Here is a 14,281-nt window from a genome sequence, read left to right as displayed (position 1 = left end):
TTCATCTGGCTGCTGTAACAAAACGCCACACGCCGAGGAGCTTATAAATAACAGCAGTTTATTTCTCCCAGTTTTGAGGCTGGGAAGTTCAAGATCAAGATGCCAGCAGGATTGGCAGAGGGCCCTTTGCCTGGGCCATAGCTGGTGCCTTCGTGCTGTATCCTCACTTGGTGGAAGACGCAGGGATCTCTCTGGAACCTCACTTATAAGGGCACTAATCCAATTTGTGAGGGCTCCAGCCTCATAATGTAAGAGTCCTCCCAGAGGCCCCATCTTCTAATATGATCATCTTTGGGGGTTAGGATTTCAACATTTGCATTTGGGGGTACATGTTCAGATTATAGCCTTGGCATAATCTTGGGATTTGATGTTCTTGTTAGTCAGTAATATATTATCATCAGGTTGTGTGTTGGCAGTCTGTTACAAGGGGACAGGCATGATTATGAATATACCAGAGACACACTTGCTGTAGCATTTTAGTTTACTCTTCTCTGTTCAGCAGCCTGTGGCACCAGTGACCTCTGACTTTGCAAGACTGTCTTCCCCTCTTCAGCAATGCCACAACCTCTTGGCATACTTTCTACTTCTTTGTTGATCCCTTTGGCATACTGTTTCTATATACTCAAATAATATTATTTATCCCCAGATTCTGTGCCTGTCTTGTTTCTACACCTGCTGAATTCTTTGGTGAAAATTGCTGTCTCTATTATTACTCCATTATACCTCCAGCAGATCACTCCCTTGAGCTCTTTCTCTTGAGTGTCTCTGTTTTGATGGGCCACAAGCTCATCAGAGTCTCTAAGACTGAATCTTACTGTGTCCCCATGTCCGCTCCTTGTTCCTTGCTCAGTGAATGGCTCTGCCCTTCACCCAGGCCCCTTGCCCTTCCACCCAGCTTCTTCCTCTTCCATCCTCTCTGCCCTCAAACCAGTTCTTCACAAAGCACTGTGTTTTGTCTCTCAGATGGTCTCCTAATTCACTCACATGTTCTCCAGCTTTAATTTCTCTCCTCTCTCCCTTAGTTATGTCTTTCTGCCTTCAGTCTCGATCAGCGCTACTCCACTCTGCATTATAGCCAGAGGGGCCTTAAATGACCACTTGCTCTCCCACCCCACTCCCTGCTTACGCTTCCTCCTGGTCCTTTGTGAGAGCTGGGAGAGTACACAGTCCTTGACATGGCTTCCAAGGTGTGTCCCCAACCAGCTTCGTCTATCCCTGCTTTTCCTCTAAACCCTACCACACACCCAGGTCTCCCATGCAGCTGACAGGTAAGACTCCACAACACTTCTATCCATTTGATAAAGAAATGATGACCTGAGCCTCACAAGTTCTCCTTCTGTCACGGGCCCTGCCTGGAGACCCTAAGGACCTCCCCACGATTCAGCGACCGTAGCGTTCATGCTGGACACCTGGGGAAGGTAGATGGTTAGACCCCCCCCTTTAGAACTGCACTCCTGGTTTTTGCAGCCCTGAAGCTCTTCACGTCTGGAAGAATCCTTGTTCTTTCCCTTCCACTGCCCTTCTTCCTTCCTCTCAAACCTCTCTGAAGTGACAGCTACTCTACATCTATTTTTATTCTCTCTTAAAAATTGTGATAAAATACACATAACACAACAATGATTATCTTAATGATGGTAAGTGTATAGTTCAGAGGTGTTAACTGAATTCACATTGTACAACCATTGCCACCATCCATCTCTAGAACCTTTTCTTCTCCCCATATTGAAACTCTGTTCCCATTAAACAACTCCCCATCTCCTTCTCCCTCCAGCACTTGGCAGCCACCATTCTACTCGCTGTCCCCATGACTTTGACTATTTTAGGTACTTTATATATAGAATCATACAATATGTGTCCTTTTGTGTCTGGCTTATTTCAACTAGCATAATGTCCTCCAGGTTCATGCATCTGTGGATATGTCAGCATTTCCTTTTTAAGGCTGCATAGTATTCCACTTTATGTATAGACCACACGTTTGCTTACCCACAGTAGTTTATCCACTTATCCCTCAGTGAACACCAGGACTGCTTCCACTCTTGACTTTTGTGGATAATGCTGCCACAAACATGGGTGTACAAATAACTGTCCAAGTCCCTGCTTGCAATTCTTTTGGGTGTGTAGGCCCAGAACTGAAATTGCTGAGTCATATGGTAATTCTATGTTTAATTTTTTAAAGAACTGCCATACTGTTTTCCTTACTGTTTGCTCCATTTTACATCCCCATCCGCTATGCACAAGAGTTCCAATTTGTCCACATCCTCCTCACCAACATTTGCTATTTTTGTGTGGTTTTGATAATAGCCATTCAAATGGATGTGAAAGTGGAATATCATTGTGGTTTTGATCTATTCTCTCTTGAAGTCTCAGGCTTCTCTCAAAAAGTTGTTTATGAACTCCCTACCCAGGTCAGCAGGGCTGGGCCCTCCTGTTGGTGCCCCTCCTATAATCCTTAGTCCTTCCCTCAGCAAACCTATGTGTGGCACTACTTGTTTATTTGACTATCTCTCTTGATGGTTAAGGTCTGGGACCATCCTCGCTCAACAGTGTATTGGAAGGTTACTGTTAATCAAAAAACAATGTTCAAAATGACCCAAGGACTGAGATTCAGGCCATACTGCTCATTCTCTTGGGCCGCTGAACCCCACCATCTGCTGTCTGTATATCTTCACAGTCCATTGAAAAGCAGGTGATATTAATATACCCACAGCTATAAAATTAGAGAAACCAACTTCCTTGATCGTCAGTGGGGATTTTTGAAAACGGTTGATTGCATGTAACTCAAAGCAGAGTTTGTATTTTGCTTCATTGGTTCACTGTGGGCAACGATTTCATTTCTGTAGAAAATTAATTTTGGAGGAAGCTGCATGTGCCAGGAAAACCCTGATCGCATCCTTTTGATGAAGGGGAAGTCACCACCCCCACCCGCCCATTCCTATAATGTTTTCAGTTCCCTCTTTGTATTTCTTTGTTGTATTCATGAACTTGCGAAGCAGCTACTTCTGGTGAAAGAGACTTTAGAAGAATATCTGTGGAAGGTGCTAAGAAAATACTGAACTCTGTCCAGGGGTGGTGATAAAAATGTGTAATAGCTGGTAAGGAACTGTTGGCCTTAGGGAGGGAGCAGAAGCCGGAGCGTGCTTCCCCACAGGCTTCTGTGTGAACCTGTAAGTTGCTAGATCATGAGGATGAGCCCTGGTTGGCTGGCTCAGTGGATAGAGCATCAGCCTTGCATATGAATGTCTCAGGTTTGATTCCCAGTCAGGGCTCACAGGAGAAGCAACCATCTGCTTCTCTCCCCCTTCTTTCCCTCTCCCCCTTATCTCTCTCTTCCCCTTCTTCTCCCCAGTCTTCTCCTCCTGCAGCCAGTGGCTCAGTTTGGTTTGAGTATTGACCCTGGGCACTGTGGATAGCTTGGTTAGTCCAAGTGCATCAGTCTTAGGTGCTAAAAATAGCTTGATTGATTTGAATATTGGCCCCAGATGAGGGTTGCTGGGTGGATCACTGTCAGGGTACATGCGGGGGAGTCTGTCTCACTATCTCTGCTCCTCTTACTTAAAAGACAAAAGTAGATTATGGGGATGTCCATAGGGTCCTTGATGGCTGGGGTGAGTGAGGGCTTGGGCCAGTGGTTATTTACTAAGGGGCACGAAACTGTTCCAGCATATCAAGGTCTAGTACTGCTGGATTGATCTCTGTTGGCTGAAGGTGACGTTGGCTATTTCAGAAGTGTTTGATCCTGGAGTGTTGTATATTGAGACCCACATTTGGCTTCATAGTTGTCAGTTTTTAGTCTATATTTATCCAGCTTGTTGATTCCCTGGGTCTTTTTCTTTGATTCTAACAGCATGAAACTTGCTTTGCAGCAGAGGTTGGGGTATGCCCCTAGATGGAAACAAGACACTTACTTTAAAAGTCATTTTTCTTTGGTGCTAGATAAAGTCCCCACATTTTTTTAAAAAAGAAATTTTACTTATTCATTTGAGAGAGAAGAGGGTGAGAGAGAAGGGAGACACAAGGAGGGGGGCAGGAAGCATCAACTCCCATATGTGCCTTGACCAGATCCCAGGGATTTGAACCAGTGACCTCAGATTTCCAGGTCGATGCTTTATCCACTGTGCCACCACAGGTCAGGCAAGTCCCCACATTTTTTTTTTTTTGTATTTTTCTGAAGCTGGAAACGGGGAGAGACAGTCAGACAGACTCCCGCATGTGCTTGACCAGGATCCACCCGGCACGCCCACCAGGGGCGATGCTCTGCCCACCAGGGGGCGATGCTCTGCCCCTTCGGGGCGTCGCTCTGCCGCGACCAGAGCCACTTTAGCGCCTGGGGCAGAGGCCAAGGAGCCATCCCCAGCGCCCAGGCCATCTTTGCTCCAATGGAGCCTCGCTGCGGGAGGGGAAGAGAGAGACAGAGAGGAAGGAGGAGGGGGGTGGAGAAGTGAAATGGGCGCTTTTCCTATGTGCCCTGGCCGGGAATCGAACCCGGGTCCCTCGCTCACCAGGCTGACGCTCTACCGCTGAGCCAACCGGCCAGGGCCAAGTCCCCACATTTTAATAGAGGTGCTGAAGATTCTTGTATAATTTGGTGAATGCCAAGTGTGCTGTACTGAGGTAAAAGAGCTTTGGAGTCAGACCTCAGATGTTCACAGGGGCCAGGCATATGGCAGAAATGAATGAATCAGTCCAGTGACAGGCACCTGGAAATAATGGAAACTGTGAGGCACTTGGCCACTGTAGAGCAGGCTGGGAATGTAGTCTGTCTGGTGGTTCAGGAAGAAGAGAGAATAGACTTTGAAGACCAGCTAGTAGTCTGCCATGGGTGGAAGTTTTACTCTTCTGTGTAGAGTGGCCAGACAGCCTGTTTCTGGGGACATCTGAATAGAGACTTAAGGAAATGACGGAATTAGCCATATTGTTATTGGGGGAAGGAATTTCAGGTGGTTCAAGTTCAAAAGCGTGTACTAGTCAGTTGCCTATTGGTCTCAAACTTACTCTTGGTCCTTCCCCGGTAGACTCTATTTCCCAGGTTCTCTTGCCCATTGTCTTCCATTTTTCTTTGGCCAGTGGGAGGCGATAATGAGTTCAGATGGCATCTCTAGCAGTGTCTGCTTCCTCCATGGTCTGTGGAGGTCGTACATGGCCTGCCGTTCAGATTCCCCTCGTCCCCGGTGTCTCTGCCATAGCCCAGCTGTTGCCTGCCAGCCTTGGTAACATCACCTCTTTCTTCTGTTCCTCTGATTCTAGGGACAGGTTGCTTTCTGATGTTGGTGATCTCTAGGAGGCCTACATTTGGCTTTTTTAGCTCTTTCAGAATCTTTGCAGCAGATGCCCTGTATTTCTTCAGTAAATTGCCTGGTTTATTCTGTTTTCGTGGCTGGGTAGGCCCTGAGGTGGACAGGCTTGGCATGTTGAGGAACACCCAGGAGACCGGTGAGGCTGCAGCAGGGTGAGCGACAGGGAGAAGGGAACAAGGGGGGAGAGAGGTTGGCAGTGCAGGAGCCAGGTCACATACGGGCAGTCAGTGGCAACTTACCCTTCTATCTCGCTCTGTTTTTGTGATCTCCATCTACCTCGACATTTGTTCTCTAGAGTCAGTAGGGATGTTTAAGTTTAAAATTTAAATTTTCTCAAGTCTCCTAAAGTAATCCAGTATCTCAGATTATTGTGCTTTTATTCATTCTTTAAAAGTGTATCAATGGCTGTTATCAATAAGACAGGTAATAAGTGCTGGAGAGGCTGTGGACAAAAAGGAACCTTCATTCACTGCTGGTGGGAATGTAAGCTGGTATAGCCATTATGGAAGACAATATGGTGGTATCTCAAAAAATTAAGAACAGACCTACCATATGACCCAGCAATCCCTCTACTGGGTATCTACCCCAAAATCTTGAAAACATTGGTACACAAAGACACATGTACCCTCATGTTCATCGCGGCATTATTCACGATGTCCAAGACATGGAAACAACCAAAGTGTTCCTTTATAGAGGATTGGATAAAGAAGGTGTGGTACATGTATACAATGGAATATTACTCAGCCATGAGAAATGATGACATATTGGCATTTATGACAACATGGGTGGACCTTGAGAACATTAAGCCAAGTGAAATAAGTTAATCAGAAAAAGCTAAGAACTGTATGATTTCACACATAGTTGAGATATAAACCTGAGACTCTTGGACATAGATAAAAGTGAAGTGGTTATGGGGGGAGAGGATAGGGGGAGGGGAGAAAAGAGGGGTGGAAAATGATTTGACTTTGGGTGGTGGGCACACAACGCAATTAGCAGCTTAAATGCTATAGAGCTGTTCACTGAAACCCTATGTACTCTTGTTGATCAGTGTCATCCCATTACATTTCAAAATAAAAACATTATTGAAAAATAAGTGTATCAAGTTTTGAATTATACACTTTAAAATGGTTAAGATGGTGAATTTTATCATAATTTAAAAAGACAGAAGTGGCTAAGTGACCTATAATTGGCAAGTTTAAGTTTTCTCTAACTGAAAAGGAGTTTGAGAACTAACTGACAAGGACTCTAAAAACCGTTCATTTCAGTTGCAGAGAAATGAAAAGGCGTTTCCATCTCCACACAACACACTGAAAGTACCAGTGTAAAATGGTGCAGCTGCTGTGGAAAATAGTTCGATGTTTCCTCAAAAAGTTAAATAGAACTAACTGTGTAATACAGCAATTCTCCTTCAGGATGTAGACCTGAGAGAGTTGAAAGCGGGACTCAAACAGATGCTTGTATATCTAGGTTCATCCGAAGCGCATCCACAGTTGCCAGAAGGGGGAAACAACTGGCCATCAGCAGATGAATGGATAAACAAAATATGGTATATACATATAATGGAATATTATTCAGTCATAAAAGAACACAGTGCTCACTTCGGCAGCACATATACTAAAATTGGAACGATACAGAGAAGATTAGCATGGCCCCTGCGCAAGGATGACACGCAAATTCGTGAAGCGTTCCATATTAAAAAAAGAACACAAAGTACTGATACATACTACATATAACATGGATGAACCTCAAGACATGCTAAGTGACAGTAGCCAGACACAAAAGAAGGAATATTGCATTCTTCCACTTACCCGAAGTATCTAGAATAGCCCAATTCCTAGAGACAGAAAGTAGAATAGGGGCTCCCACGGGCTAGAAAGGGAAAAACGGAGCTGCTGTGTAATGGCTCGGGAGTTTCTGTTTGGGATGATGAAAACGCTCTGGCTTCTGTGGGTGGTGGCAAACACGGAGAGAATGCCGTAGAGGCCTTGGGCACGCTGAGGGCACAGGGTGGCGGGGCGCTGCCTGCCCACTCCCAGGGGCCACACACCCACCCCTCTACTGCGTGCACATCTTTGTACTGAACCATGTCGTTGCCAAGTCCTGCTTCTGGTACTTTGTGTCTCAACCGAAGAAGATGAAGAAATCTTGGGGGAAATTATCTACTGCGGGCAGGTGTTCAGAAACCCTCCCCTTTGGGCAAAGAACTTTGGCTCCCGCAGTGGCACCCACAACATGTACTTGGAGTACCGGGACCTGACTACTGTGGGCACTGTCACCGGTGCTGCTGAGACGGGGGCCTGGCACTGTGCCTGTGCCCACTCACTCCAGATCATGGAGGTGGAAGAGCTTGCAGCCAGCAAGTGCCCCAGCCAGCAGTCAAGCAGTTCCATGACTCCCAGATCAAGTCCCCCTGCCCCACCGGGTCCTTCATCGCCAGCGCAAGCCATGCTTCACCACCTAGAGGCCCAGCACCTTCTTTTAGATGCAGGGCCTCCCTCTCCCCTGGTCTGCCCAAACAAGCTCCTTAGGAAAACAAAACAAAACAAAACAAGAAAGTTCTGGGAATGAATAGTGGTTGCACAACATTGTGAAAATATTTGATGTCACTGAATTATATACTTAAAATGGTTAAAGTGATAAATTTTATTATGTATATTTTACAATTTCAAAAAAGCAAAAAAACAAACAAACAAAAAAAAACCCCACCAAGTTTACATATTTTGTGCCAGTCTTTATTATGTACGGTTCAGGTTTAAACCGCATTCATTCCCTGTGTTCTAGTTCCAGAGGCAGTGTGGCTGATTGGGCGATGGGCAAGTGACAGAGCTGTAGCTCTTACCGGAAACTCGAAACTGGGCTTTGCCGACCTGTTTGTACCTGTGTGGTCAGGCTCACGCACTTGGGGATGTGACTGTGCTCACCCAGGCCTCAGGCGGCCATACTGGAGCATGTGGTTTGCTTTGTGTTCCTGGAAACGTTGATTCTGTTAGTTTTCTACCTAAAATCCACTTCCCCTTTCTTCTTTGGCTTAATCGAACCCGGTTTTGATGGGGCTGTGGGATATCCTTCTCTAAGTAATGGATCGTGAGTGATGGAGTGAGTCTTGACATTCTTCTCTCCATTCCCTGTGGTTTTCTGGGATTACTTGTCCCAGGGTGATAGAGCTGGCTTTATCTTGTCCTCTTTTTTCCTGCTCCGATTGTGATGTGATTCCCAGAGTGGCAACAGTCCTCTGACGGTGAGGTGAAGGTCAGGAGATTGGAGATTCTGCCTGTGACGGAGTCTTTGAACCAGCTCTCTACTTCCAGACTAAGAATGTGAGGAAAACAAGTCTTTCTTTGTTTATGAGAGCCTGGCTCCTTGTAGCTGGCTTTTATTTTCTTGTTAAGCAATTCTCTCTGCTGCTGTTGTTTATTTTTGAGCGATGCATTTGCCCCTTCAGTGCACACAGGCATTGCTCCGTGCCTGGCCTGTTCTCAGTTCCCATCAATGATTGTCAGATGATGGAAGGACATACCTTCTCTCACTGCATTAGGCACTTAAAACACTTCTGGTTTTAAGTGGCAGCAAGTCACATAGACTTAATTAAAAAAGGGCACTTACTGACTCAAGTAACTAAGAAATGTAGAGGTTGAGCTGGCTAGGGGCCCAGCACCCACATCCTCTCTGTCTCTTTCAGCCCTCTTCTCTCTGGGTTGTCACCTTTCCTGGTTGGGCTTGCTCTACACGCTAGGGGGGAATGGCCCCAGGTAGCTCCAGGTTTACAGGATTGTTAGAGCTTCTACCTCTAGAATAGTGGTTGGCAAGCTTCTTCCTTCAGGGATGAGACAGTAAGTATTTTAGGCCGGAGGTCTCAGTCACAACTCCTTAGCTCTGCTGTTGTAGCCGGAAAGCAGCCACAGATGTTATGTAAACAAATGCGAGGGCCTTGTTCCAATAAAACTTTACTTAGAAAAACAGGTGGTGGGTTGAATTTGACCTTTGGGCCATTGTTTGCTAACTTGGTTCTAGAAGGAGACAGGCCTCTTTCTACTGGTTCAGATAGACGTTGTGAGGGAGGGTCCGGTGATCTGGGGCTGGGACTGGGATAAGGCCAGTGAGCCACAAAATTTATGGGAGTACCAAAAAACTCAGCAATTACGATAAATAATATTTTTATGCAATATTTAAAAAATCAAGAGTAATACAGTAAACATTCAAATGCACAAAATATAAAACAGGGCCGGGATGAAGGTGCGGCGAGTGAGGCGTGTCAAGGCATACACCCTGCTGTGGCCAGGGGATGATCCAGCCTGGGTTACCTGCCCACCCAGGTAAGGAAGGGAAGGTTGGTAGAGCTGGAGGCAACCTCACCCAGAATATGGTTCCGCTCGGAAAGAGGAGTACCGCTTTCAGAAGGAAGGATTTTCCCCTGGGATGTCGTTTGCCTGCCTCAGTACTAAGTAAGCACTTCACAGGTATGCTTTACTTTCTCTCTTTATCCCCTCACAGCAAAACCCATTTTATAGACGAGGAAGATGAAGAACAAAATAAGTAGCACATGGTCACACAATTTGAACTAGAATCTGAGTCAAGGTTTTGGTTTTCTTTGGTTTCCAAAGCATGAATTCTTGAATTCTTGGCATAAATTAAAGTTGAGGCCTGTTAGAAACTTCCAGAGGCCCTGTGCTATTAGTTTTCTATTAACGAGTGGCCCTCAGGTTGATTGCATCAGTAACCCCTTCCTCGCTCTTGTTCTGGTTGGCAGATGACTTTCAGAAGTTGGGAGAGCCGGAAACCCTCACCCACTTTTTGGAAATAGCCCCTTGTTTCAAAGCAGTGGGGGATCGGTGTATATTTCCAAATTAAATTATGGACACTGCAGACGTTAAGTGGCGGGTGAGCTGCACTTTAAACAGATCACATTAATTCTGGCAGTGGAAGCGGAGCCCTGCTGGGATAATTCTTATCATCATCAGCATTGCTCTGGCAAGCTTTAGAAGGATTCTGTAGCGGTAAGCAATTTGCGAAATTGAAAGGTGAAAACACACCTTGAAGTGTCTTCTGTGCATTCAAGGTCAGAGGGAGGCTACTGCAGTTTTCAACAAAGAGATTGCTGGTGATTTGAATCGTGCTGGCTATCCAGATGGTTGTCTGGTGTGTTTCAAAACAGGTTTGTTGGCCAGCCCGCTCAGAGCATTGCTCTCACCAAATCCCGCATACCCTCCCCATTCTGGTTTCTGAGAGAGGCTTCCAGTGGAAAGAAGGCTGTTAACGTACTTGTGCAGTTTGTGTTTGGGAAGAGGATTCGTTCGGCATTCAGGCACCGAGACAGAAGGTTGTCCTGAGTGCACTGCTGTGCTGGTGGTTTCTCCAGTCATTCGTGGGATGTTTATTGTAAACGGTCCAGAGATTGGCATGATCCACAGACGAGTGTGCACACTCATACGTACATAGACATTTAGATGCTGTTAACAGAGAAGGGAAAGAGGAAACAACACGAGTGCTGTTGTATGAAGAGGTTTTTAAGTAGATGATGGTTAGTCCTCATGGACTGGGCACCATGCTTAGTGCTTTACCTCCTTTTCCCCCAGTTACCCCGGGAACTCAGGTGATTCTGTACTTTGGGGCTTTTGTTAAGGGAGAGGAATCCAACGCTTAGCATGGTTGAGTGACCTGCCAGGGTCATTCCACTGAACAATCTCTTCACCTGTTGTCCTGCCCAGGAGTCTGTAAGCTTGTTAGGGGCGAGTCCTTCTAGTCTCTGCCTGGCAGCCCAAAGCCTCGCCCAGTTAGTTCATGGCTCCCAGTTAGAAGGCAGTCGATGCTAACTGAGCTGAAGGTTTAGAGTGAGTTTATTAACCTGGAGTCCAGTTTCTGTGTGCATCCTTCTGGAGGGAAGGGTCAAAGATCTGGTCACATTCTAGAGGGTCTGTGTGCCTTTTTAGCTCCTAGATTATTAGAATCTCTATCTGGCAGCGGACTCAGCATTTTCTCCATTAGGATATTAAGATTTGTGAATGTGATCATTTTAAGGAATGCAGATGCCTTCTGTACTTCGTGAGGCAGTGTGATTTTGTGGTCTGCAGTTTGACAGCTCTGAGATGACCGTGTTGCTTTCTAACTATGTATTGCTCCATGGTTACTTCACTGTGGACCTTGTCTTTGACATGGAGATGACCCTGGTGGTTATGAGGACTGAGGTCAGATGTAAAGTGTTTAGTACAATGGCTGGTATGTAGTTAATGCCCAGTAAATGGTATCGGCTGTTGCTGTTTTTACTATTATTGGCAGCAAGAAAAAGTGTTGATGTTAAGAAAATTAGGTATACACTAGAATTACAACTAGAAAAAAATCTGTGTGTGTGTGGATAAAAAAGGGGGATGTGGCCCTGACCAGTTGGCTTAGTCAGTGAAGAGGGTTGTCCCGAAGCAAGGCTGCAGGTCTGACCCCGAGGCAGGGCACACACGGGGTGGCCCTGACCAGTTGGCTTAGTCAGTGAAGAGGGTTGTCCCGAAGCAAGGCTGCAGGTCTGATCCCGAGTCAGGGCACACACGGGAAGCAACCAAAAAATGCATGACTGAGGGGAACGAGTGCTTCCCCTCCCCCTCCCCTTTGTTTCCCTTCCTCTTTCTGTTTCTCTAAAAATCAATAAAAATTAAGCCCTGGCTAGATGAACTTGGGTGGTTGGAGTGTTGTTCTGGAGTGCTGAGGTTGCCGGTGGATTCCCTCGTCGGGGAACATACAGGAACATCGAGCTGTTCCTGTCTCTCCCTCTCTCTCTCAGAAAAAGGGGTGTGTGTGTGAAGATACATCAACTATTTCATGGGTAAAAAAAAAAAATTCTTAGCTTTCCCTTAAAGCCTTAAATATGTTTCTATTCTCAGACCTGTGGAAATCTCTCCTAAGGAACTAGAAGTGAGGATAGTTAGTTATGTACGAAAACGTTCAGAGCAGTATATAGGGAAAGTTGGCACTAAATCATGTTCTCAGCTGTAGAGAAAGAGTTAATAGGGAAGCCATCAAGAGTCACGTTTCTGAAGACCCTTAAATGTTATAGAATATATTCATGATGTAGAAGAGAAGAAACAAACCAGGGTACAAAATGTGTGTGTGTATTTGTATGTATGTGTGTGTAGACATATATATAACACACACAATATGTGGTACATTACTTTTTTTTATAACAAATTACTTGCTATAACACATTACCACATACTTGATGGCCAAAAACACCAATTACTCTTCTTACACTTACGGAGGGCTGACTTCACAGTTGGCTTCACTAGGCTAAAGTCAAGGTGACAGCGGGGCTGGTTCCTCCTGGGGGCTCCCAGGTAGACTGTTTCTTGCCTTTTCCGGCTTCTGGCATTCCTTGGCGATGGCTGGCTGCATCATTCCAATCTCTGCCTGCCTGGCCTCGTCACCTTCTCCTCTTCCATATCTTCTCTCCCTCTGCCTTCCTCTTACAAAGACACTTGTGGCCTGACCAGGCGGTGGCACGGTGGATAGAGCGTTGGACTGGGATGCGGAGGACCCAGGTTCGAGACCCTGAGGTCACCAGCTTGAGTGCGGGCTCATCTGGTTTGAGCAAAGCTCACCAGCTTGGGCTCAAGGTCGCTGGCTCGAGCAAGGGGTTACTTGGTCTGCTGAAGGCCCGCGGTCAAGGCACATATGAAAAGGAATCAATGAACAACTAAAGTGCCACAACAAAAAACTGATAATTGATGCTTCTCATCTCTCTTTGTTCCTATCTATCTGTCCCTATCTATCCCTCTCTCTGACTCTGTCTTTGTCTCTGTAAAAAAAAAAAGACACTTGTGATGGTCCTGGCCCATAGAGACTACCCAGAATAATCAGTACTCTCTCCTCAAAATCCTTAATTGAATTCCATCTGCAGAGTCCCTTTTGCCATACGAACTAACATTCACAGGTTCCAGGGACTAAACATGACTGTCTTTGGGGTTACGATCCAGTCTATCACAGATGTTCATTTTGTATAAAAAAAAGTGCGGGAAAAAAGGCTGAAAGGAAACACTTGAAATGTTAACAACGGCCATAGCTGGGTGGTGGACTTGGGGGTCATTTTTATTTTTGGTGTACTCTTTGGTATCTTCCTTCTCTGGGCTATGGAAGCAACTCTTTTACAACCCTCCAAGATGCCCAGGGAACCTCACTGTAAACGTGATGCACGTCCCAGGCACGTGCCACAGCGCCCGTCCCGCTGTCTCTGCAGAGCCGGTGTTCTGGTTCTACGTGAAAGAGGTCCTCAACAAGCACGAGCTGCAGCGCTTCTACTCCCTGCGCCACATCGCCTCGGACGTGGGCCGCGGCCGGGCCTGGCTGCGCTGCGCCCTCAACGAACACTCTCTGGAGCGCTACCTGCACATGCTGCTGGCCGACCGCGGCCGGCTCAGGTATGGCCGGTGGGCTCCGGGGCGGCGTGTGGGCCAGTGGTTAAAATCACAGAATCCGGGTCAGGTGCTGGCATTTGCATCCCAGCCCCTCATCCGGGGCAACTGGGTTTCCTTGCCCCGACCCCAGTTTGTTAGATGAGAGAAGGCCTGGAAAGGGCTCAGCATGGCGCCTGCAGAGAGCAAGCGCGCAGGAAGTGCTGCTGTTGCTGATGTTACCCGTGGTGCTCAGTCCAGCTGTACGCTCAGACTCTGGGTCCAACGGGAGGGTGGGGCCCGGACAGTGGTGCTGCCCGCACCTGCGTGTAAGGGTCTGCGCACTGTCAGTGCGCACCTCCCGAGCATTAACCAGCTTTCGTTAAGGAGAACATACTCATGTTCCTAAAAATGAATTGTTGTCAAGCTCTTCCCACCACATCATCTGCGGATAGCTCAGGGTTTTACACTCAGTATCAGAGTTGAATGAATTTAACAATGAGCAGCTGAAGTAAATCCAGCTGTTAAAGCTCAAAGTTGACTTGGCTGGGTAGCCCAGTTGGTTAGAGCATCATCCCAATACGCCAAGGTTGTGGGGTTTGAGTCAGGGCACATGCA

The 14,281-nt window shown here is 46.5% G+C and overlaps 1 protein-coding gene, 1 non-coding gene and 1 pseudogene across 2 annotated transcripts in view; all 3 read left to right on the top strand.

The window, feature by feature from the left end:
* SNX29 (sorting nexin 29) overlaps positions 1-14,281 on the top strand; it is a 568,687-nt gene that overhangs the window by 63,180 nt on the left and 491,226 nt on the right. The window contains exon 5 of the mRNA XM_066274829.1: positions 13,510-13,690. Coding sequence (XP_066130926.1) covers positions 13,510-13,690 — 181 coding nt within the window. The remainder of the gene's footprint in view (positions 1-13,509; positions 13,691-14,281) is intronic.
* LOC136334068 (large ribosomal subunit protein eL20 pseudogene) lies at positions 5,406-7,776 on the top strand (annotated as a pseudogene).
* LOC136336912 (U6 spliceosomal RNA) lies at positions 6,885-6,991 on the top strand. The gene has a single exon (XR_010731646.1). It is a non-coding gene; the product is annotated as a U6 spliceosomal RNA (small nuclear RNA).

Source organism: Saccopteryx bilineata, chromosome 4 (assembly GCF_036850765.1).
Source record: "Saccopteryx bilineata isolate mSacBil1 chromosome 4, mSacBil1_pri_phased_curated, whole genome shotgun sequence".
Taxonomy (NCBI): Eukaryota; Metazoa; Chordata; class Mammalia; order Chiroptera; family Emballonuridae; genus Saccopteryx; species Saccopteryx bilineata.
This window is presented reverse-complemented; position numbering and strand designations above follow the sequence as displayed.